This window comes from Centroberyx gerrardi, chromosome 7, assembly GCF_048128805.1.
Source record: "Centroberyx gerrardi isolate f3 chromosome 7, fCenGer3.hap1.cur.20231027, whole genome shotgun sequence".
NCBI lineage: Eukaryota > Metazoa > Chordata > Actinopteri > Beryciformes > Berycidae > Centroberyx > Centroberyx gerrardi.
This window is the reverse complement of record NC_136003.1, coordinates 5,795,050-5,819,437: the sequence shown is the minus strand read 5'-3', so window position 1 is coordinate 5,819,437 and position 24,388 is coordinate 5,795,050. Positions and strand designations below refer to the sequence as shown.

General features: G+C 42.3%; 1 protein-coding gene across 1 annotated transcript; it reads left to right on the top strand.

Moving 5' to 3' along the window:
- Positions 1 to 506: 506 nt before the first annotated feature.
- slc25a23b (solute carrier family 25 member 23b) lies at positions 507 to 23,390 on the top strand. The gene is made up of 10 exons (XM_071909849.1): positions 507 to 719; positions 13,290 to 13,413; positions 13,673 to 13,760; positions 14,135 to 14,246; positions 14,907 to 15,065; positions 18,901 to 19,053; positions 20,432 to 20,545; positions 21,194 to 21,361; positions 21,645 to 21,795; positions 23,209 to 23,390. Exons 1-10 carry the CDS (start codon positions 507 to 509, stop codon positions 23,388 to 23,390), a joined length of 1,464 nt encoding a protein of 487 aa, XP_071765950.1.
- The last annotated feature ends 998 nt before the right edge of the window (positions 23,391 to 24,388 follow it).

Below are 24,388 nucleotides of genomic sequence, written 5' to 3'. Positions count from 1 at the left end.
ACGAAAACACAACCAATATAACCTAATAACATCAACGGCAGGCTCTGCGCCACACAGATGTGTCAGAACGGCCGCGTGAGACTGCGGTAAAAAAAAAAAAAAAATGCGCTCGGGCTGCTCATCCGCGAGCCCCGCCTGTGAGAGAAACTTTAATTCATCCGAATGAGTTCATGGATTTGCGCGTGCCGGTGTCACAGAATATGTAACGGACACGGGGATTAATCTCACGAGAGCTCGTTTACGCATCGTCCATCCGGTGGAGACGTCTTGGAAGCAGGCCGGTGCCCCACAAACGGCAGGTTCAGCGCGGTAAGGACCGCGTACAGCGCTCCTCCATTTATCCCGGTTCCCGTTATGGTGGTGTGGTGAGGTAGCGGTCCTGTCTGCGGCGGTCCGTCGTTGTTGTGGAAACGAGGGCGAACCTCTGACTCGTTTTCTGACAGTTGTATGCCTGGCTCGGATAATAACAGTCGACTAGTACCGGATAGCGGATTTCTCTCATTCACATGGGCGAAGACAAGGCTCGGTTCTGGACCCCGACTCACCGCGGAGAAAACGGAGAGAGCGGAGAAAGCGGAGCGTCTCGAGACCCCGACAGAGAGAAGAGCTATGCGGAGCTGTTCGAGCAACTGGACCTGAATAAAGACGGCAGGGTGGACATTAACGAGCTGAAGACCGGACTGGCAGCCCGGGGTTTACACCGGAGAGAGGCGGAGGAGGTGAGGCCAGGACGGTTGGTTTTCTCCAGGAGAGAGCGAGGCAGGCAGATAGTATTAGAGGTGTTACGCACACTTAGCTGCTCATGAATTCCAACACAGAGGCTAGCCCTTTAGTCGTAGTCCATTCCATTCAAATCTGCTTTATTGACATGATAGGAAAGAGACCTATGCTGTGATGTGGTGGTAAATAAAAAGGTGGCCAAACTACGACGTTCAGTCATAGGTCAAAGAATACATAATTTCTCTCAGTATTTAAGTCCCCCCCCCCCACGTAGTAAATGAAGCTTGTCTTTCTCTGTCAGTAGCTGGTATGCTAGAATGTTTCTGGTGATCTTTGATTAGTAGGCTACAAACCTGTTTTTCTGTTTTCTGTTAGTAGCTATATGCTGGAATCTTTCTGGTGGTGTTTACAAGTCTCTTTTTCTGTAAATAGTATAGAGCAAGATCACTGCCACAAGTTGAAAGCTTCAAGCCAAGTTTTGAAAAATTGAAACTAGTTTGAGATTTGAAGCTCAGTTTCAATCTCTGCTGGAATTAATCTGTACTTGTGTTTGAGGTTCCATGTTCTTAAGAAAGTTTAACACACTTGAAATAAAAAAAAATCTGACTTTATAAAACAAGTTTGAATACTTGTAAAAATGTAATGTTGTAACTTAATGTTTGTATTAGTCTGATTAATGCTTTCACATAATAAAATGACAAACATTTTTACATGTAAAGCTACAACACTCTTCACAAAGTTTCAGCAGTTAATTTCCACAGATACGATCCTATCAGTTTCTAACTTCATGTTTTGTCAACTTGTACTTTAAGTCCTGTAAACTAGTGGGACCTGGGAGCAGGGCCATTTGCTCTTGGCCAATCATCTGCCTTTTGTCAAAATCCAAGCCAATTATATGCTGCCTTTCACACTGAAACACTCGACTTTCTATCAATCAGTCAAAGGTACAACAACAAAGATGGCTGCTGCAACACGAACACAACTTGATTTTTGTATTGTGATGGAGGTTGAACCTTTCAAATCTTGCTTCAAGCTTTCAAAAAGAAGTTAGATTTTTTTTTTCAAAACTAGTTTCAAGCTTAAAGTTGAAACTAAGTTTCAACTCTTTAAAACTTGGCTTCAAGCTTTCAGATTGTGTCTCCATACAGTAGCTGGTATTTTGGCTTCTCTCTGCTGATGTTTTGTCTTTTGTTTGGTCCAAGTCACCAAAGCACTTCCTCTTATTGTCAGTGGTGTAGTGGTTTAGTCAAGTCTCTTCTTCTGTCAGTAGCTGGTATGTTAGAGTCTTTCTGGTGAAGTTTAGTAGGTACAAGTCTCTTCTTCTGTCAGTAGCTGGTATGTCGGAGTCTTTCTGGTGAAGTTTACTAGGTACAAGTCTGTTCTTTTGTCAGTAGCTGGTATGTCTTTCTGGTAATGTTTGGTAGGTACAGCTCTCTGATTTCCTTGTGGATTTGTACAGGAGAGCAGGAAGGGACTTTGTTTTATCTCCTGAATGGCAATCTCTCTCTCTCTTTACCCATAACTCTATTTCAGCTCACGTTCAATTTGTCTAGTGTGGACACGAGTCTAACTCTGTTACACAGCCTATATAACCAAGAAAATATTAGCCTACTTTTTACATTTTAGTCAATATCACTTCAGGGTTCCCTTGTCATGGAATATAGAGAGGTGCACTCCAGACAGGGAAAGTCAGGGAATTTGTACAAATGGGTCACAGGAATATAACAGGGTGTATTTTCTAACTTGTTTCACACATTCATTGGCCTACATTAGATGGTGATTTTCAGCCCAACTGGAATGTTCACCCCCTATAGAAAAACAACATTAACAAACCAGGAAGGAATCAAAATGTTTAGGTCATGGAAGTGCTCTGACTTAGTTGTGTAAAGTCATGAAAAGACATGGAATGTTACTTCAGGCAATCCAGGTGGGAACCCTGTCACTGTCTAATATACATGCTCTACTCTGTGTGACATAAACCACTGCACTTTCCTTAAATAGTACCATAACACAGTCTAGTCAAGCCCCTTGGGCCAGATTGACATTTTATTTTGGTATTAATCAACTTCTCATAGGTCAATTACTAATCTGTGTGGCCTAGTTATAACCCCCCCCATCTCTTTTGCTTTCACACGCACATACATATCCAGGCAGTCTGTCCCACTGTGCAGAGGAATCAAACCCTTGGCTGGATGAATATTTTAATAGTCTATCTGTAACACAAACCTGGTACACTACTGACCTTGGCTGACTACTAAGTGTCAGTCAGTCACCTAGCTGGCTGCCACGTCACACTGCTATTCATCTACTGTGTTACTTTATTTGTAGAGTGCAAAGCAGACAGTGATTTCAGTATGAAGGTGGCTGCATCCCTGTTTTTAGCACAAACTATTACATGCAACATCCTGGCCAACTGTAGGTGTAGGGGAAATGTGAGAAAACCGAGACTTAATCTGCCTCCCATCCCTCTGGTTAAATCTGAACTAATAGCCCCTGTGTTCACTGGAGTGCAGGGTAGACTCTGTTTAAGGGCGCGTTCACACCTAGCATGTTTGGAGCGGTTTAGAAATCTTTAGCATTTCCCCCTTTAGTTAAGTTTGTTTGGCCAGGTGAGAACAATGCCGTTCAAACTCAGGTGGCACCAAATAATGGCACCAAGACGCCTGAAAATGCAAGTCTCAGTCATCTAACAAGAGAATAATGGTACAGTTTGTTAGGAGTGAGAAAGTAATCTGAATCAACCACAGTAAACAACTCCAAAACACAAGGGTTTAAGGGTATAAGGAGATGGATGTTGACACCTGATAGGCAGCAGCTCGGAAAGCTGTTTGGAAAGCTGACCATAAGAAAATAAAGCGAGGTCAAAATGCAGTCTGGAATGGTGCTCAAAGAGCTCAGACAAGTCCATCATGCTTAGCTGAAGTTACAGAGACTCCAATTGGCTTGGATCAGTTACTAAGCAAACGATTTTTGTTTTTAAGCCATAACTATTATGCTGCGTTCATGTGCTGGTGGGAAAGGCTGACAGTCTGTGACTTCCAATTCCAATGGAAGACAAGCGATGAACAAACGTAAAGCGTTGCAGGGGCTGCAGCTTTGCAAATTGGAGAATTGTTCAGCGTTGGAGGTTTGCACTCTACCAAGTAACTTCTAGTTGGGCAGTGTGAACCTAAACAAACCAAATACAAAAATGCAACAAAGTCAACTTTTCCACTCTGGTTCGGACTAAAGAAAAACAACTGTAGGTGTGATTGCACCCCCAGAGAAAGGTAGCCGAGACTTTATTTTATGTGCTAAAGTTAGAAAGCTTACAGCCAATCTCGACCTGTGAAATCTGAAAAGAAAAGATAGTTTTTGCTGAACTCTGCACTTCGGTCAGGTTTGATATTTTATACAAAATATCTGCAATCTCTTTTGATGCTCCCATGTCAATGCAGTATGCATGTTGACACATCAACTGTGTGAGACTGAGTCAGGAGAAAGAGCAAACACCACACATGTAAATGAAATATGTTACAGCACTGGCTTCACCATTCTGATGCATGGCAAAACCCACCAATATTTCTGTATTCTGCATCTTTGCTATTACTTTTCACCAACCTCAAATTAGAAATGCATTTTTGCATCTCACACGATACAGCCCGTGACAGGTGGTAAAAGCATAGCGCTTTCCAAAATTGCCACCTCCTGTTGTAGCTTGATGATGTGTTGATATGTTTCCACAACATTGAGGATATGAAAGTCCAGAGAACATTTTGTTGCGCTGTGTGGAAGGTCGCCCTGTCAAATCCCAGACTGACTGGACAAATATGAGTGGCAGAAGTGAATGAGAAGTGCTCTTCCCTTCCTCAGCAACTATTGTTAAGTTGCCCTTGAGCAAGGCACTTAAACCCCAATTGATGCAGGGTGGAGCTGATAAACTGTATGTGTACTCACCCAAGTTTCCCTGCATAATGACTGAATGCCTCTTCAGTCACTATCGTAAGGATGAATAATAGGATGAATAAATTGCTGAAACCACACACATCAGAGTAATAAATTATACACAATAAAGCATGGTAAGAATAATACTGAAATAGCATACAATTTAATAAAATTCAATCTCAGCCATTAAAATGAGCTACACTATCTTTTATGATATATTTGTGAAGTAGTAATCACGAGTTGTCCTATTGCATTCATTCAAATATTGACTTGCACATTTGTAAATCTTTTCTGTGAATTCAAATTTAGGACACAGATGTGTGAGTGTAAGTTCCAGGTGTTTTGCTACTGTAAAACCTTCACACTGGAGACTGTGATGATGAATGTTGCACACACACACATCCTCGTACTTCTATCCTTATGAGGACCTTTCATTGACTACATTCATTCCCAAACCCACTAACCCTAATCCTAAACTAGCACCTTGAAGAAGTGAGGACCGGCCAAAATGACCTCACTATGCAAAAATCTGAACATCTAAAACTCAAGTTGGTTCTCACAAGGATAAAAGTACAAGAACACGCATACCCAATGTTATAGAACAGTTAGGTAAAAGAGCCCTTTTGACTTTTGAGGGCTCTTATGTTCAAAGTTGCTTACTGGTCTCAAATTAGAGGTTTTCCCACAGAACGCAAGTAGTCAAAGCACCTTTGTCTCAAGTAACACTGAGCTCCAACCAGAGAGCTTTTCAAACATCTGAGGGTTTTAGAGTGTGATCAAGAAGTCAGTATGGTGCATATTGCCAATGAGGGAACAGTCCTAGGAGGGTTGGAAGTAAAAGTTGAATGATAAAAACTGATATGACGAAATTGCTTATGAATTAAAAACAAGAATGATGAAAACGCATGAACACTGATTGGTAATTGTTAAGTGATTTGACTGATTGAAAAATGATTTGATTAAAACAATGATCTGATGAATTCAGATCCATGTTTCATCATATATTGTCACTCTCTAGCCCTATAAAGGTGGAGGTAACACAAATTAAAATAGGAAAACAAACAAAAATATAAATTTATAGGGCATGAAAATGAAAATTGAAATACTGAGTCATGAAAATGCATGTGATTTGAAAAACAGAGCGAAATATTTCCAATTGAATTTGATCAAGGTTGTTTATCATTTTAACGTGAGCAGTTTTTATTTCTAGTGCTCGTTTATTTGTTTATTATTATAAAAAAAAGTGTAACTTCAGCCCTCATAGCTAAATGTCAATCAAAAACCATGCCCACTGATGAACTTGTTGGTTTTTCTGCTCTCAACTTGCAAGCCACATGGCAAATTGTTGTTTTCCAACTGACATAACCATGGCCACTTATAGCAATATTGCACGTAGTTTTAACATGGGGGTTATTCGGCACTTGACCACCATGAAAACCAGAATATAAACTACTTAAGCAATTATGTCCACTGAGTCTGAGGGAAGTCCAGAAGTTGACCAACATAAGAGGACAACCAACAAAAATTAAGAGAGTGTGGTTAGACACACCTTTATCAAAAGGTTTGCAAGATGAGAGCTGAAAAGTCATGAGGTTTGTTAGTGGGTGTGGTTCTTAATTGAAATTTAGCTATCGGAGCTGTAATGTTGTCAATACATTCATAGTGTTTCTCAACCCAGTCCTCAAGTACCCTGTCCTGCAAGTTTTACCTTTAGCTGTACTCTTGCACACTGATTCAGTTAAGGGCCACAGATTCTCATGACACCTTAACTGAATCAGGTGTGCAAGAGTAGAGCAATCCTAGAATCCTACAATCCTAGATCTATTGCTATAATTTTGATTAATCATTTTCAACCCAAAGAAATTTTGGTTCAATGACAAAAGTGACACAGCATGATCATGATAATACCAGTTACCATTGCTGACTTTGTTTGCAGACAAAAAAGACTCATAAAAAGCCACTAAGATAGGCCTAAACCATGAAAACGCCTGATATGGGTTGATAATCATTGCCTACAGTTTGTGTCACCCTTCACAGACACTGAAGTTAATTTAGCTGTAGTATCCCACAATGCAGCGGGGCCTGTCCTGTAAAATGTCCTCCTGGGGGTGTTCCGACACTCAGGAGACACGGCTCTGGACCAGAATGCCTCTGGCTCAAGTGCTAAATAGATTTTATGATGGTGTATATTTTATTTGTCCAATGGGGAAAATTATTGTGCCAGTTCAATAGGAGACTGTGAAAAACGCTGTTATCTCGCTGTCTAACATTTACTAAAGGAAAGTAATTGAGAGGAGAGGTGCTGTAGCACATATTTGATTTGCAAAAGTGAGTCTATGCAAATGGACTTCCCTACTTAACTCAGAGTCAATGTAAATGTTTTACCTGGTAGGCTATGTGTGTGTGTGTGTGTGTGTGTGTGTATGTGTGTGTGCATAACCTTTTTTATGACCTGTAATGGTTGCTGTAACTCATGGTGGTGAAGTGTGTGTCAGATCCATCAAGATTCAGCACCATGGTGGATAGGGATGGGCTAGAATAGTCGACATACAACAACTGACTATTTGACTAGACCTATTGATTTTTATTTATTTTTTTCACTCTTGACATGGACCTATGGTTTATTTTGATTACCAAGGTATGTCAATGTATATTTTACACTATGTTACTAGTGTTGTTACTACTAGTGTTGTCTACTAGTTTGATAAGCCAATAAGGCCTAGATCTATATATTTTGACATCTTCCTATCGTCCCATTATGATCAGTGGTTTTGGTTGTCATCTTTCTATAGTCCAGTCATTATGATCAGTGGTTATGGTTAACATCTTTCTATAGTCCAGTCATTATGATCAGTGGTTTTGGTTGTCATCTTTCTATAGTCCAGTCATTATGATCAGTGGTTTTGGTTGTCATCTTTCTATAGTCCAGGGCTCTACGTTAACTTTTTTCCCAAGGAGTACATGTGCTCCTAAATGAAAAAATGTAGGAGCACACAAAGAAATTTAGGAGCACAGTGAAAAATTTTCAAGTAACACAGAGTTTATTAACAAACAATTTATACTGCGTGTGTGTGTGTGTGTGTGTGTGTGTGTGTGTGTGTGCGTGTGCGTGTACTAAGGGACACACATCTGTGCAATTGCACATACCACCAAAATCACACATTGGCCCATGCCTACTAGACCATAGAGATATAACACTAGAGGGGACATTTCATAGAGAATTCCTATTCTGGAATGGGACCATATGGCAGCCATCTTACCTGGGTCAACTTCTCAGCTGACTGTAATTGGAATCAATGGTGATAGTGCCTTATGCTGCCATTATAATGCTAATATTTTTTTATTGAGACATCACTACTACTTTTTATTTAGCTCACTGTATGCAAGACAACTGTGACTGTCTAAAACTCCGACCAACGCTTTTTTTGTATTTTGTAGATAAAAATAGCTAGCTAAGTAATTATGTTTTCAATCATAAAGATTATCTTCTGGAAGTATCTTAATGGTGCATTTACTTTAAAGAAACTATGAATCCTATTTTCAAGAAGACTTTATAATTCTCAGATTTCTTTGGTACTCTTTGGTACTGAGTAGTTGTATTAAGAGCCAGATGGCAACAGTTATGAGTGCCTATGCCCCTACTTTAGACTCTGAAGAGGAAGTAAAAGAGACCTTCTATGCCTGCTTAGACGAGACACTGTCAAGAATCCCCAGGGAGGATAAGATTATTCTCCTAGGAGACTTCAACGCCAGGGTTGGCCGGGACCACCACCTCTGGAAGGGCACTATAGGAAAGGAAGGCATTGGGAACATCAACTCCAATAGAGCTCTCCTTCTCAGCAAATGTGCTCAGTATGACCTCACCATCACTAACACCCTTTTTCGGCAGAAAAACAAGCTTAAGGCATCTTGGCGGCACCCCCGCTCCAAACAGTGGCATCTCATTGATTATGTCATTGTTCGAGCCAGGGACCGCCGTGACGTGAACATCACAAGGGCCATGATCGATGCAGATGATTGCTGGACAGATCATCGCCTCATTCGCTCCACGATGACCATCAAACTCAAGAGGAAGAGGAGGGTTCAAAAGAAGCAGATCCGGCCAAGACTGAACCTTGAAAGCCTGGTTGAAACTGCCACCCAGCAGCGACTTCAGGCCTCTCTTGGGGAAAGCCTCCAACAGGAATATCCTGATGACATCGGAGAGCACTGGAGCCTTCTCAAAACCACCATCCTCGATACCTGTAAAACCACCCTTGGGTACATGTCCAGAAAACACCAGGACTGGTTTGATGAGAACGACACAGAGATAGAACAACTCATCTCCAAGAAAAGGAAAGCCTTTTGTGCCTGGCAGAATGATATAACCTGCAAGTCCAAAAGAGTGGCTCACTCGAGAGCCAAGGCGGATGTCCAGAGCAGGGTGAGGGAGCTTAAGAACTCTTGGTGGACAAAAAAAGCTCAGGAATTCCAGAGACTGGCAAACCCAGGTGACACCAGAGGCTTTTTCAGCGCTACCAAGGCCGTCTATGGTCCATGCTACCGCGGCTTAAACCCCCTGCGCTCAAAGGACGGGCAGAAGCTGCTGAAGGACAACAAGTCCATTAACGCCCGATGGAAGGAGCACTTCCAGGAACTCCTCAACCGTGACAGCACAACCAAACCAGACATTACCAGCCACATTCCCCAGAGTCCCATCAGAGAAGACATGGGGGGACCTCCCACCATGACAGAGGTTCAAGATGCCATCAGGAGCCTTAAGAACAACAAGGCCGCCGGTCCAGATGGGATCCCAGCTGAGATCTTAAAGGAAGGTGGACCAGAGCTCCTGTACCACATTCACGCCCTACTCCTCAAGGTCTGGGGAAAAAGAAGAACTTCCCTCAGAGCTCAGGGATGCTCTGATAGTGACCATATTCAAGAAGGGGGACAAGGCTGAATGTGGAAACTACAGGGGCATCTCACTCCTGTCAACAACAGGCAAAGTACTCGCTCGTGTCCTCGCAAACCGACTGCTACCACTGTCTGAGGAAGTACTTCCAGAATCACAGTGTGGCTTCCGCCCATCCAGAGGTACAGCAGACATGATATTCACAGCACGCCAACTCCAGGAAAAATGCCGTGAACAAAAGCAGTCTTTGTATATGGCCTTCATAGACCTGACAAAGGCCTTTGACACGGTGGACCGCCAGGCTCTGTGGAGCATACTATCAAGGCACGGCTGCCATGATAAGTACGTCAGAATACTGAGGCTTCTACATGACGGCATGTCAGCCACGGTGCTTAACAGCGGCTCTGACTCTGAGTCCGAGCCCTTCACTGTGGAATCGGGGGTCAAACAGGGATGCATCATCGCACCCACCTTATTTGCCATCTTCATTGCTGCCATACTCCACCTCATTGGCAAGGAGCTGCCACAGGGGATCCCAATCCTGTACAGAACTGATGGCAGGCTCTTCAACCTTAATAGGTTCAAGGCCAAGAGCAAAGTCAGCAACCACCATCTTGGAGCTTCAGTATGCGGATGACAACGCCATCGCAGCACACTCCGCAGAAGACCTCCAGGGCATCCTGAATGCCTTTGCCAAGGCATACAGAGCCCTGGGCCTAGCCTTAAACATCAAGAAGACCCAGGTCCTACATCAACCTCCTCCCAACCAGCCATCTACCCAGCCCACCATAAAAGTGGACAACACCACTCTTGAAAACGTTGATCACTTCCCCTACCTTGGCAGCCTTCTTTCCTCCAAAGCTGACATCGACTCTGAGGTTAACCATTGCCTGAGTTGTGCCAGTGGAACCTACGCCAGACTCAGGAAAAGAGTCTTTGAAGACCGAGACCTACAGGCCCAAACAAAACTCCTGGTCTACAGAGCCGTTGTCCTCCCCACCCTGCTCTATGGAGCCGAATTATGGACCACCTACAGCAAGCACCTGAGAGCCCTGGAACACCACCACCAAAGATCTTTACGAAAGATTCTGAGGATCAGCTGGGAGGACAGACGTACCAACATCAGCGTTCCGGAGGAAGCCAACATGACCAGCATCACCACCACAATAATGCAGTACCAACTCCGATGGACCGGCCATCTCATCCGCATGTCCAACACACGTCTCCCCAAACAGATCCTGTACTCCCAGCTGAAGGAAGGTCAGCGAGCCCCCGGCGGGCAAAAGAAACGTTTCAAGGACAATATCAAGGCCAGTCTAAAGAAATTCTACATCACATCGAGCAACTGGGAGCACATCGCACTGGACAGGCGCTCCTGGAAGAAATACGTGCAGGAAGGAGCTGCACGTCATGAAATGGAACTCCACCGTGCCGCAGAGACAAAGCGACAGCACCGCAAGGAGAGAGATAATAAGGCTCAACCACCACCAACCACCACCACTTACCCCTGCCCACACTGCACTAAAGTATGTGGATCGCGGATCGGCCTCTACAGCCATTTGAAGACCCACAAGTAGACGACCCTACAGAGAGGACAGTCATACTCGTTTCGAGTGACCGCCGATGATGATGATTAAGAGTATATATGAAAATCTGCTTATTTTTAATGTAAAACCACCAAATGATCTGTTGTTGTAGCAATAGACAGATGTTGGCAGCAATTAAATATCACCAACACTGAAACACACCTAACAATACACCCAGATAAAATATACAATAAAAGGCAAATGTAATGCCATTAAGTGGTTAGTGCGACAGCTTTAAGCCAATTTAAGCAGGTAATACTGGACATAGGCCCTCACTTTTTTTTTTTTTTACTTTATTGGCATGACATCTTAGCCTGCAATTAAGATTACAATCCATAAAGAAATAATTTATGTAGATGCCATCATGTAAACAAGTAGGCTACTACAGTAAAAACAAACATCTCTACACTTGAATCAACTTAAAATCCACAGTAGCCTATACAGATATGCAAATGGCTGTCCTCTCTGTCTGTGACCACACGCCACTATGTGTCACTTCCATCATTAAGGTGCGTCTTGGCAGAAATAGCCTGCAATAAATTTAAAAAAAATCAGCGGTGCCGCTACTGAGTACTATACAAATACTATACAAAACACTATAGAACGTATGTTTAGCATGGCGGGTTGCGACTTTACGGTGGCGACCTGCCACAGTGGAATATAAATACTGGTTGGACATAATGCTGAATGATGTGTGCTGATTGTTCTCAGAAACAACGTGTTTGTATGGCAGCAGAGAGCTGCCAACTAACATACAGCTGAAATGTAAAGATTACATCTAACAGCTAACTAGCTAACACATACCGTTACAAACTGTTTCAAATAGAACTCCAGTCTGTTGGCTACTACTAGCCGGAAATGTTGTGTTTTAAGTTTTGTCAGTTAAATTTCTACAAAAGCCTCGTTAGTTGAACCTTGCGAATCCCCCTCGCCGGATTCCTCTTTCTCCTCGTCTATTTTTCGCTCAAAATAGAAATGAATGGGCTTAATTTTTAGCGATGTCTGCACATTAACTTATAGCCTATCGTACCAATACTTTTTTCCAGTGTTGTTCACCTTTCTCTCACTTGACACCGGCTGCGTCATCACAGAAAACCCTACTGTGGTTGGCGCATTGCGGCTTGTGGAATGTGGGACTTGTAGTTTTTTCCAGTTTCCAGGACCCTAATATTTAAGGGTTATTTATTTTTATTTTTTTTAGAATAGTTTTTATTGGTGAAAAGCATAAACAAACAATAGACACAATGCCAGGTTTACAGGTCACCATTTTTCACATCATTACCCCACCCACCCTACCGCTCCACCTAATCCACCGCTCCACCCAACCCCTGCACAACTGGACTTGTAGTTTTTGAACGATTAGCAGCGGGGGAAAAAAAGATTACGGTAGGTTGTAATCTTTACTTGCACACTGTACTCATAAGTTATTTTTCCGGTTCGCACATATCTATTTTTAGGGGCAAATGCGAGTGAAATACCCGCACTGTAGAGCCCTGTAGTCCAGTCATTCTGATTAGTGGTTTTGGTTGACATCTTTCTATAGTCCGGCCATTGTGATTAGTGGTTTTGGATGACATCTTTCTATAGTCCAGTCATTATGCAAAGTAGATTAGATTGAGATAAACAAATGAAATGTTTAATGGGGCATACTCATCAGGGCACATACACACCAAAGCGCTTCTTGCTTTCAACCAAAAGTTGGAATGAGCAAGGCGAGTCACACGGGATAGATTTAGAGTACTATTCTTGTGTCTCTGGGAGACTGGAAGTCACATACGTGATCTGCTGTTGGTGCTCTATGTGATCTGATTTAGTATTATGTTTCTCTCTCTCTCTTTCTCTCTCCCTCTCTCTCGCTCTCTCGCTGTCGCTCTCTCTCCTAATCAAGAGAGGAGAAAATATGTTTGCAACCAGGTAAGCTTTGGTTTATTGGTTCGCTTTCCCATGGAGCGCACTGCCTTACACTCTTTCCTCTTCTCTCCTCACTCCCTTAACTCTCCCCACCCCTTCACTCCCTGTCTACTGCACCCACCCCTGTCACTTCCATGTCATCTGCATTGCCAACACACTCTGTGTATTCCCACTACACCTCTATCTACACCTTACCCCTCTGCACTCACCTCTGATACCTACCCCCTCCTGAATCCCATCACCCTCTACCTTGACAGATAGTGCGTGAGAGCGACATCAACCATGATGGCTTGCTGGACTTTCAGGAGTTCTCCCAGTATCTGCGGGCTCATGAGAAGAGGCTGCGGCTCATGTTCTACAGCCTTGACCGCAACAATGACGGTGTGGGCAGGCTAAACACACACACATGCACACACCCTGGTTCTCCACCACTTTCTTACTACTTGTTACTCTTTTTTGCCACTGCCACTTGCACAGAGTATACGCTAAATCTTTGCATAACTTTAAGGTCTTTAATATTACACAGTTTTGCAAAGCATGCCCTGTAGTTTACAGTATGGACCGTTTTCAGTCCATCTTTATATGAAATGAACCAAAATACTATTGTCTACAAAGGTTTGAACTTGGCTTGTGTGTGTAGGTCGCATCGATGTGGGGGAGATCCAGCAGTCGCTGCACAACCTTGGAGTGGAAGTCTCGATGGAGCAGGCCTCCAGAATACTGCAGAGGTGTGTATGTGTGTGTTTACGCAACTGAAACAACTTGGTTAAGATTAGGGAAAGGCTTTGGTCATGGTTAAATAAGAAAAACTTTAGGTAAAAAAATTGACTCACGATAGAAATTTTGTGCAGGGAACACAGAATTTTAACACTTTATGTGCCACCAACATGTAATTTGGTGTTAACAAGTCGTGTTCATTTCAAGTATTTGTGTGAGATCAGGTTGGTGTATAAGGTCTGAACACCCTGATGAAGGCACAAGCTGATATGTATCGGTATTTTTAATGTCTTAGCTCTCTCCAATTCTCTCTCTCTCTCTTTCTCTCTCTCTCTCTCTCTCTCGCTCTCTCTCTCTCTCTGTGTATGTGTGTGTATTCTCCCAGTATGGACAGGGATGGCACCATGACCATAGACTGGATGGAGTGGAGAGATCATTTCCTGTTCAACCCTTTCCACAACATGGAGGAGATTGCCCACTACTGGAAACACTCCCATGTCAGTCACCTCCCAGAGTTTACCTACACAGCAATACACATCTAAACTGCGTAGTACACTGTCAGTATTCATTTAGCATGTTAAAGGCTTATTAGGAGCCAGATCCATCTCCATAATTTACACAGATCTTTAAAACAGTAAGTGTGATCAGTTTACTAATGAATGAAAAAGTTAGGTTAAAAGTTAAGAACACTATGTCCAGATTTTAAGCACTGAAATACTGCGGTGTCTAGGTCAGACACCAAGATCTTGGTTGGCAGATATTGGATCATTGTAATCATGGCTATTCTTTTTCATGCATCCTTTAGCTAAAAGATGATAAAGTAGCTTGCTAGCAACAATATTAGAAATAACAGAAGAAGACTAATGTCTTCCAAAGGCAGTGTTTTCCTGGAAACGTGCAAGCTGCAGCTTCAGTGAGGCATGATTTATTAATGTTTAGATATCCCACTTTTCTGCCTATCTGTCAGATGTTGAAGGTGAACATTATCTACTCAGCAAAATGGTCAGTGTTCATTCAACTCTGAGGATGCAAAACTCAACACTGGGCCAGTGTTTCTATCAGTCCACACCCATCAATCAACATCTGTCAACAGTTATTAACACACTGGAAAATTTGCTGTGTAGTAATCTATGATTTATAATGTTACTGACCTCCAGGTGTTTGACATCGGAGAACACCTGACAGTGCCAGATGAATTCTCAGAGCAGGAGCGGCGATCGGGGCTGGTGTGGAGGCAGCTGGTTGCTGGGGCCATGGCAGGGGCAGTATCACGGACAGGAACTGCCCCTCTGGACCGCCTCAAGGTCTTCCTGCAGGTGGGTTTCACTACCGAGTCAAAGATGAGGGCTCAATGTCGATTTTACCAATACACAGGAATGAAGATTAGTAAAGGGGAAACCACTCAATTTCAGAATAATATATTTTATTTGTATGCTGTAGGATTTATCGTCTCAAAGTAAAAAAAATCCAAGAAGGAAGACTCAAATGTGTGATGTTATCACCATGTAAAGTCTAGAACTTAAGCTTAGAGGAGCTTCATTTTATAAGGGTGTGAAAACACCAAGCATGTTTGGAGCGTTTTATTTGAACTCTGGAGTGTGTACTTTTGGTTTGTTTGGCGAAGTGAGAACAATGCCATTCGAGGCCTAAAAATGCAAGTCAGTTCCAGTATCAGTTCATGAGAACTGCTGCAGTTTGTTAGGAGCAGCAAAGTACTTTGTGATTGGATGTTACAAATCCAATCACACTAAATTCTTGAAAATGAATCTACAGCAAGAATGCACAGCAAGAATCACAATGGATGTTATACCAATGATACCAACCTTCCTAACAACAGGAACAACAAACAACCTCAGAGGAAAATAATACAATAACACACAATGGTACAGAACAAGAGTTGCTGGCATTCCTCAGATCCACAAATAATGAATAGTAAAACACTCTGGAATACAGTGCAAATTGTGATTTTAGATCTCAGAAAGGTTGAAATGGGGAAATCTATATACATGTATATCGGAAAGGTAATGACGGTAACTCTATTCTCAGAAGGTACTCTTGAGTGTACTTGTTTCAACCTGCCTACTTTGGACATAACAGAGTGATACTGAATTGCAAGAGGTGTTTCAACAAAGGCTAGACTGTAGCTTCAGTGGGGCACTAACACTGAAGGACAAAGCAGTGAGAAGCTACCCAGCTGCAGATAAGACCTGGTACATAGTTAACGTAAGGCACGCATATGCTACTGCAAGTTGGTAACATACCAAGCTCTCTGCTTACATAGTGCAGGCATGACAGGCTTCCTGGAGTCTGTCTGAGGTTATAAACCACTTATAATCCACAAAGGGGATGCAAGGCCACTAGTCTGGAGCCAGTGACCCTGACCAGGGTATTTAAAAATGACTACAGGGGCGTCCTGGTGGCTCGGTTGGCTGGGGCGCATGCCAAGTAGTCACGGCATTCTCTGCCGTGTGCTATCAAATAAAGGCAATAGTACCCAAAAAATAATCTTTAAAAAAGAAATGGCCACCTTAGAGGACATTGCCACTAAAACAAAAGAAATGGTACATACGTCAACAAAATTTGGACTACAAATTTTGCTTCTACACTGTAATCCTTGTCAAAATGTGATTAACCACTTTTTCAATGTTATTTCCAGTGAGACAATTAAAATATGCCTTTCTGACCATCTGCAGCATTACTGTATTCTGTATGCAGTAGTTCTCAACCTGGGGGTCGCAAGATAATTTTAGGGGGTCATGAGATGATTTATGGGATAAGAAAAAAACACATTTCTACTATACAAATGAATTGTCATGTCTATTTTTTCAGATTTTTTGTGAAATACTGAATAGTTTTAAGCCTCTAGGTCTCCTCTGATAATTATTCTAATGACAGGTGAAAATGTCTCCTGCAGAGAGAAATATGTTGGATATACACATTAAAAGCTGCAACTTATCCAGATAGCTTTTCTCATGTAACATTTTCACAATGGACAATATTTTTTTTGCCAAATATGTTAATCATCCATCATTTATAGAAGTCAATGCGCTGTGATACTGTGATATACTGTACCTGTTGGGAACATACATTGATAGTCCATTCTAGACCAAATAATATTGTTGATGAACTATGTACTTTTGCTTACACCTGAGAATATTTTTAGATTACTGCTTAAAATAGTACTTTTTGCATATAACATATGTGGTGGTTCATGATGTCGTTGCCAGGTAGAGTGTATGTGCCAATACAGGAGGTGGACAAAATAAGGAAACACAATGTATGAATACCAAGTACCTCCTTGCCCTGCTGTCATCCTGCACCTGAACTGTCTTTAGGACCTTTCTTCAAGAAGGAAATCTTGGAGATAGAAATCTACTTCCCATAAAGGTTCAATGATGTTTAGATCTGTTGATTGAGGAAGCCATGGAAGGAGTTTGACTTCATCCCGCTGTTCACCAAACCAGCAGTGTGTGTGGAGGCATCATCATCTTGGAATATGGGGACATCATGAGAGAACAGTGTTAACACCCCATGGTGCTCCTGGTCCTGTAAAATGGCCTTGTATTTCTTGGCCATTATATGACCACACAGATCAATCATCAGACAATGACTCCCAGTAGATGGTGCTATACCATTAGAGATCCACCACCATGTTCACCAGTTAGTATCAGACATTGTGAAATGTAAACCCGTCTGGATGGAGGAAAAAGCTCAGGCTCCAGGTTTTGTGCTGCTTACACCAGGTTATGCATCTTTGATAGCAGTGGTTTCTGAATGGCAGCCCTGCCATAAGCTAGCTTGCTGAAGCTCAGTACAATTTTAGTTGCGACTCAGAGTCACAGAAGAGTTGGTTAAATTCTTGTCATTTTTGAGTCTGTAGTTTTGTGGTGTTTAACAACTATCCTGTTTCTCTTTGCTGATGCAGTTTGTCTGTGTTTGGCAGAATGTTGTCATGATTTTCCAGACTGTTCCTCTTGCTGCATAATTTTGCAGTGTGTGTGACTGATGCACCTGCAGTTCAGGCACCAACTATTTGGCCTCTTTGTAACTCATGTTACTTTGAAAACTCACATATGTGGTGATTGTCAGAGCTCTTTTGAAGCTGACACATACTGCTAATTGGCATTCAGTTTAATATGACTTGCCTTTGTGACTTCCTTTGTAATTGTGATTCAGTTACTTAAAAGTTAAAGCCCCTTTTCATGTGATTCTCTCATTATTTTGTCCACCTGTATATAGAAGTGCAGATTGATACCATGATGAAAGCCTGTGTGGGCCGCAAGATGTAGGGCATTTGAATAAATTATTAGCAATTCCTTCTAAAGTGTCTTGGTATCTGTTATCTCTGGTATTGAAATAGATGCTGTGAAGGCTCTGAAGCAGCCAGCTGTTGCACGCACACACTAGTACAGCTTGTGGGGAAACTTGACTTGATATGCTAGTTCAAGTCATGTTGTCACTCCCGCTTGACAAGTCAAGTCATATTTGGCTGATAAAGTGGGGGATTCATGCTTCTCCTGGGTTTCTTCTCAAAGAGTATCAAACTGCAAATCACTCAACACTTAGTTTAGTTACAGGTTTAGTTTAGTTTTAGGTTTAGTTAAGTTTAGTTTAGGTGTAGGCATTTTGTTAATTTCCAGCACCACTGTAAAATTTCCAACAAGTTAATCAGTTAACTTCCATCAGTAGTCCTTTACTTTCCCAGTTCACTACCTCAGCATAATTCATCATTGTTCATTTTAACAAATTTTGAATATTGATTGAGTGTCCTAGACCATAGGAATAACATGCATGCAAATTAATTCTTAAATTATGTGGGGAGTGTTATCCCCCTTCAAGTTGTTGAAAGGGTGAATGAGTAGCACTATGTTACAGTCACCTATAATGTGAATTCTGCTATTAGAAGGCTGTCACACAATCTATAACTTAAAATGTTAAATTGCTGAAATTTGTTGGAATGTTTCTATCATGCTGTCTGTCTGTTTTGGATCATGGTTCACCATCAATTGAATGTAACTGACTTACAAGATTCTAGTTGAAGACTGTTCCACAATGTTTCTGCTATTAGAGGGTTTGCATGTGAAGCCTATAGTGTCTGTTTCACACTGCATGGTTGATTTTTGACTGACCTGGCACCATTTGTGTGTTTAGGTACATGGGTCCTCGTCTCGGGGGATCAACCTGTGGTCGGGGCTGAGGGGAATGGTCCAGGAAGGGGGTGTTTTAGCACTCTGGAGGGGCAACGGCATCAATGTCCTCAAAATTGCCCCTGAATCTGCCATCAAGTTCATGGCCTATGAACAGGTCAGTGCATAGAAAGCAGTCAATGACAAACTGAAACCTTTCACCTGCTGAGTGTTTGCTTAAAGGCCATTTCACATCTAGAGCGATAACTATAAATATAACTATAAACTGTGACGATACATTGTTGCTCAAGCATTCACACCACAATATCTGCGATAAGATCCTCAGCAAACGAAACATCACTGCAGTGAGCTACCAAATTCTCCCGCCCCCTTCTTTCTTAGTACTTAAATTTGATTGGTTGAAAATGTTTTATTGTTGTCTGTACATCCAAAAAATCGAACTGAAATAAACTACTACAATAATTCCTCAACCCTGAATGCAATGAGCATGAATGCATGAAATACAGAGTGATAAGACTTGGCACAATGTAGCCCTTCCTAGTAAGACAAATATTTTTTTTTCCCACCAAATAAATACATGACATGATTCATAAAAATGACAACTTTAAATGAATCATTGAATGTAGCAAAGTCTCCTGCCCTTATAATACTTTCTCTGTTGGGTTAAACAACATATAAATATATCTAAACATTTCAATTTTAAAACAGCAAAGGGACACCGTTTTATGCAGACAGAAACATTTGCAAGTGCATTAATTATATCCGTATTGAACTGCTGGCTCTGCACACAATTAAAGAAATTTTCCTATGCATTACTAAAGACTAATAGAGGGGACTGTCACAATGCCAAGCACTTGACCAGAATGACTTGCGGTGTGAATACAGTGAATTTGAGCGTTTTATTGACAAAGTGGGGTGGAACTGGGTTTACTTACAGGAAGGAGGAGGGAGGGGTATTTGTGTTGAAAGTGCTCTGCTGTTTGTAGAGAAGGTTTTTTTTCTAACAGCTGTAAAGAAGAGACTAGACTTAGACTACAACAGCAAACAATAGAGGGGAAACACTGAACCTCAGAGGCACACACAGCTATAAGTCTAGTATATACTGTAGTTAATTGCCTGCTAATGAAAGAGGTGGAATTGACTCACAATCACTAAAGTCAGTAAAATAAAGCCTTTCACATACCTGGACATTGATTATTCTTCCACCCACCTCTGACTCATTTATTACCTTTCTCCACTCCCTCCCTTTTTATCTTTGTCTTCCCCACCAACCACTTTTTTCATTACTATCCTTCTCTGCCTCTCTTTTCTTGTCCACTCTCTCATCACCTCCGTCTCTTCCATCCCTCCCTCCATACATTGCCTCCAGTTTCTCATCATCCTCCATCCCTTTCACCCACCTGTCTATCTTTCTCTTTTGCTCCCACCCCATCATTTCTCACTATATACCTTTTCCCACTTCTTTCTCTTCCTCTGTTACTTGGTTCTTATCACTACCGTTTCCTCCCATGCCCTTGTCTCTATTGTTACTGTAGATCAAGTGGCTGATCCGAGGCAGTAAAGAGGGGGGCAGTTTGAGGGTACAGGAGAGGTTTATTGCTGGCTCTCTGGCAGGAGCCATCGCCCAGACCATCATCTACCCCATGGAGGTCAGTCAGTGTGTTGCTGTGTAGGGTTGGGATACGATAAGATGTTATCAATGTCAGTTCCATAACCATTCCTACTGTATCCGATTCCTTAACGGTTCCCGTAGCACTCTTCCCTGCACAAACCTTTAGTGGATCTGGGCTTGAGTGTGTGAATGACTGAGAGGTTGTGATGTGATGTAGTGAAGGTCAGGTAGCACGGTGTGTTCAATTCAATTCTCTGAGAGACGGGAGTTGAAGCACGTAGCAGCATAGTGACAAAGAGGACAAACTCGACTCTATGGAAGTGCAGCCACACTTTGTATCTCATTTTTGTTTTTAAGATTATTTTTTATGGCATTTCTGCTTTATTGGACAGTACGGTTGACAGAGAGAGAGACAGGAAAGGGGGAAGAGAGAGGGGGATGACATTGGAACCCAGGATGTCGCAGCCACATGGTACGACATGGTACAAGTTACAAGGAAACTGCTGTCGTGCTGCAGAGAACTGAACTGAACAGACCAGTTCCCAACCCTATTTCTGTATCCATAAAAGGGTGCATATGTCCTTTGTCCAACTGAAGAATAACTGCTCGCTCCTGCTCGCTCTTTTCACCATGTTTTCATTCTACCCCTTTCTTCTATCCTCTTCCATCCCCCGCCATTGGGTAGGTGTTGAAGACTCGTCTTACGTTAAGGAAGACGGGACAATACTCAGGTATGGCTGATTGTGCCAAGCAGATCCTGAGGAAGGAGGGGGTCCGGGCTTTCTACAGGGGCTACCTGCCCAATACACTGGGTATCATCCCCTACGCTGGCATCGACTTGGCTGTATATGAGGTACATGTATATGTGTATACAGTATGTGTATATGTGGAGTGGTGCAGTGCAAAAACATCACAGCAATGACCGCTTAGAACTCGGAGATAACCAATTTAGAAAAGTCCTTGACAGAATCTTGAAATGCTTTGTCGAGCCACTTTATGTTGAACAGTGTAATTTCTTTACTCTCTTTCGACCTTCCCCTGTTCAAGTCTTTTCTTTACTCACCTCCTTACTCCTCCTTCCGCCCCCACTCTCCTTCCCTAATTTCTAACCTCTTTCTCTCTCCTTGTCCTTTAAGACTCTGAAGAATGCCTGGCTCCAGAGTTACTGTGTAGGCTCGGCGGACCCAGGAGTTCTGGTCCTGCTGGGCTGCGGTACCGTCTCCAGCACTTGCGGCCAGCTGGCCTCCTACCCCCTCGCCCTCATTCGGACCCGCATGCAGGCCCAGGGTGAGACATAGATTAAAGGACAATTCCAGTGTGATTAGAGTTTTTGCTAATTTCCTGCAGTGCATTCCCTTTTTGAAATCTTTAATCTTATTCCAGACAAGTCAGGGAATTTGATAAATTCTCTGGGGAAACCATGGAATATCAGAGAATTTTACAAATTGGTCACTTTACAGGAATATAGCAGAGTGTATTTTCTAGCATTCCTTGCATTAGGTGGTGGTTTTCATCCCAAATGTAGTGGGAATCAGACTCTTCACCTCTTTCAAAAAACAACATTAACAAACCAGGAAGGAAAACATTTTCATGTCATGGAAGTCAGGGAATTTTACATCAAGGCTGTGGTGGGAACCCTGAACAACACATTTTGAATCAAACAGATTCCGTCACAACAGATAATGGACATAATGATTCTAGGCATACAGTATATCATAATGTAACTGTTCACAGTTGTTACAAGGATCCACTTTGATATGGACAAAAGGGATCATGAAACATTGACCTTTTTCTGCATTATGCCACTAAAATAAACATCTAAGTTTGATATTTGCGTGCAGTCTTCATCCAGTTTTGCAATAGTTAATTGTTCCACAGCAGCCATGACCAGCTAAGCTACAACACAACTGAGAGGTGATAGTCATTTGAATGTAAGACAAACAAGGTGTCCTGGGTAAATAAGGGAGGGAGTGATGAGAGCTGGAAGAGAAGAAAGAAAAAGAAAGTGTGTGTGAGAGTGAAATGGAGGAGAGGAAAGTTGGGAATTCTGCTGAAGATGAAGAGCAATACACATGAGCAAGTTTGGTATGAAAGAAAATAGAGCTGAAATGTCCCACATCCTTTTTCAGTGGCCCTAGTTCCAGAAGTAAATTTCCCATTCAGTTTCTCCATAGACTTGTCAGAAAATCCCAATATAAAGAGGTTGAAGCTTTGAACTGAACCAACCAGCTACCAGATGAATCATGAGCTTATAACAATAGATTCCTAAAAAAATCTGTCAAAAATGAAAAAAGAAAAGGTGCATGACTGTGTACGTTAAGTGTACTAAGTATGTTTTCATGCCATACACCATTGCGAGTGATGTCATTGATTTCCAGTGATACTAAAAAATATAATAATATAACATAATATAATGGTGATTACTGATTTGTGTCTAAAAAATAAAAAATTATGTAATGGTAACTTGTGGGTAGTGTAGTATTTCACAAGGAACTCTGGAAGTTGAAATCAGATTGACTGATGACCTCACACTGTTAAAATGTTATGGCCAGTAATTCCCTAGCAAATTCCCTATGGGAGAAAAGAATGGGACATTTACTTATGGAAGCCAACGTTTCAGCTCTATAATGATAATAATGATCAAGCAATGGATTTTCATTTCATTGCCCCTTTAACCTCCCTCTCTCCCCCTCCCTTCAGCCACCACTGAGGGCATACCTAAACTTTCCATGGTGGGCCAGTTCAAACACATCATATCCCATGAAGGTGTACCAGGCCTCTACCGCGGCATTGCGCCCAACTTCCTCAAAGTCATTCCTGCTGTCAGCATCTCCTATGTGGTGTACGAGCACATGAAGAAAGTCCTGGGGGTGGGCTCCTAGACCAAGAAGGGAAATGCGTGTACAGGAAGAGTGCAGAGGAAGGATTTGAGTCTGAAAGAAGCCAGGATGGAGCGAAAAGAAGCAGAGAAGAGACAAAGAAGGAGAGAATGGCAGCTCTTCAGATCTCAGAGGAAAGGAGCGGAACGGAGAGGAAGTTTCGGAAGAGGGGAGTAGAAGAGGGAGATCCATTTCAGAGATGGTGGTTGGATTGCTGTATACTTCCTGTAGCTACAGCCAGTTCCAATCCCAAGAAGCTTCGTCCTAGTTCTTCTGATCATCCAGCTAATCCTTCTGCAGTAAGAGAGAGGGTGTTTGCCATTAGATTACATTCATCTGTGGAATTTGGAGAGGAAAACTGGGCCTTGGCTCTCCTCATTCCCTATCTCTCCACCACCCAGAGTCATATTGCTGTGCACAGTGTGGAGAGTGTGTGTTTGTGTGTGTGAGTGTGTTGCCTTGAAACCCTGAGAAGGGTATAGCCTGATGCATACAGATCGTATCCTCTTGAACCTCAATGGCTTGGAACTTTAGAGTGACGCTCAAGACATTGATTCCTCGAAGTGTAGATTCTGTCCCCTAAAAATGATAATTAGCAAGCCACAATCACTGAAACTAAACCTATTGGTGATCATCAAATCCAAGAATGCCAAGTCGATATCTGTGTCCTTGTGGAGAACGATCTTCCCAAGTTGTCTTGGAGAGAACCAACTTCTCAAGGATGGAAGCACAGAGATCTGAAGACTTGCTCTGTACTGTAGACTATAGCACTGCTCGGACATGATGCATCACTCTCCCAATGAATCTTGGGGCTTCCCATTCGTCCTCGTCGCCAAGTCACCACCCGATGTGTCCTCGGTTGGCAAGTAAACTTCAGGGATCTTCATCAGCGCTCCATCCTTGGCTGGCTTTTGTTTTGGAATCGTATTTCAGCTGTCATTACACCATTACGTCAAATGTGTCAAGGAGGACACAAGAATGCATATTGAGAAAGACCCAAA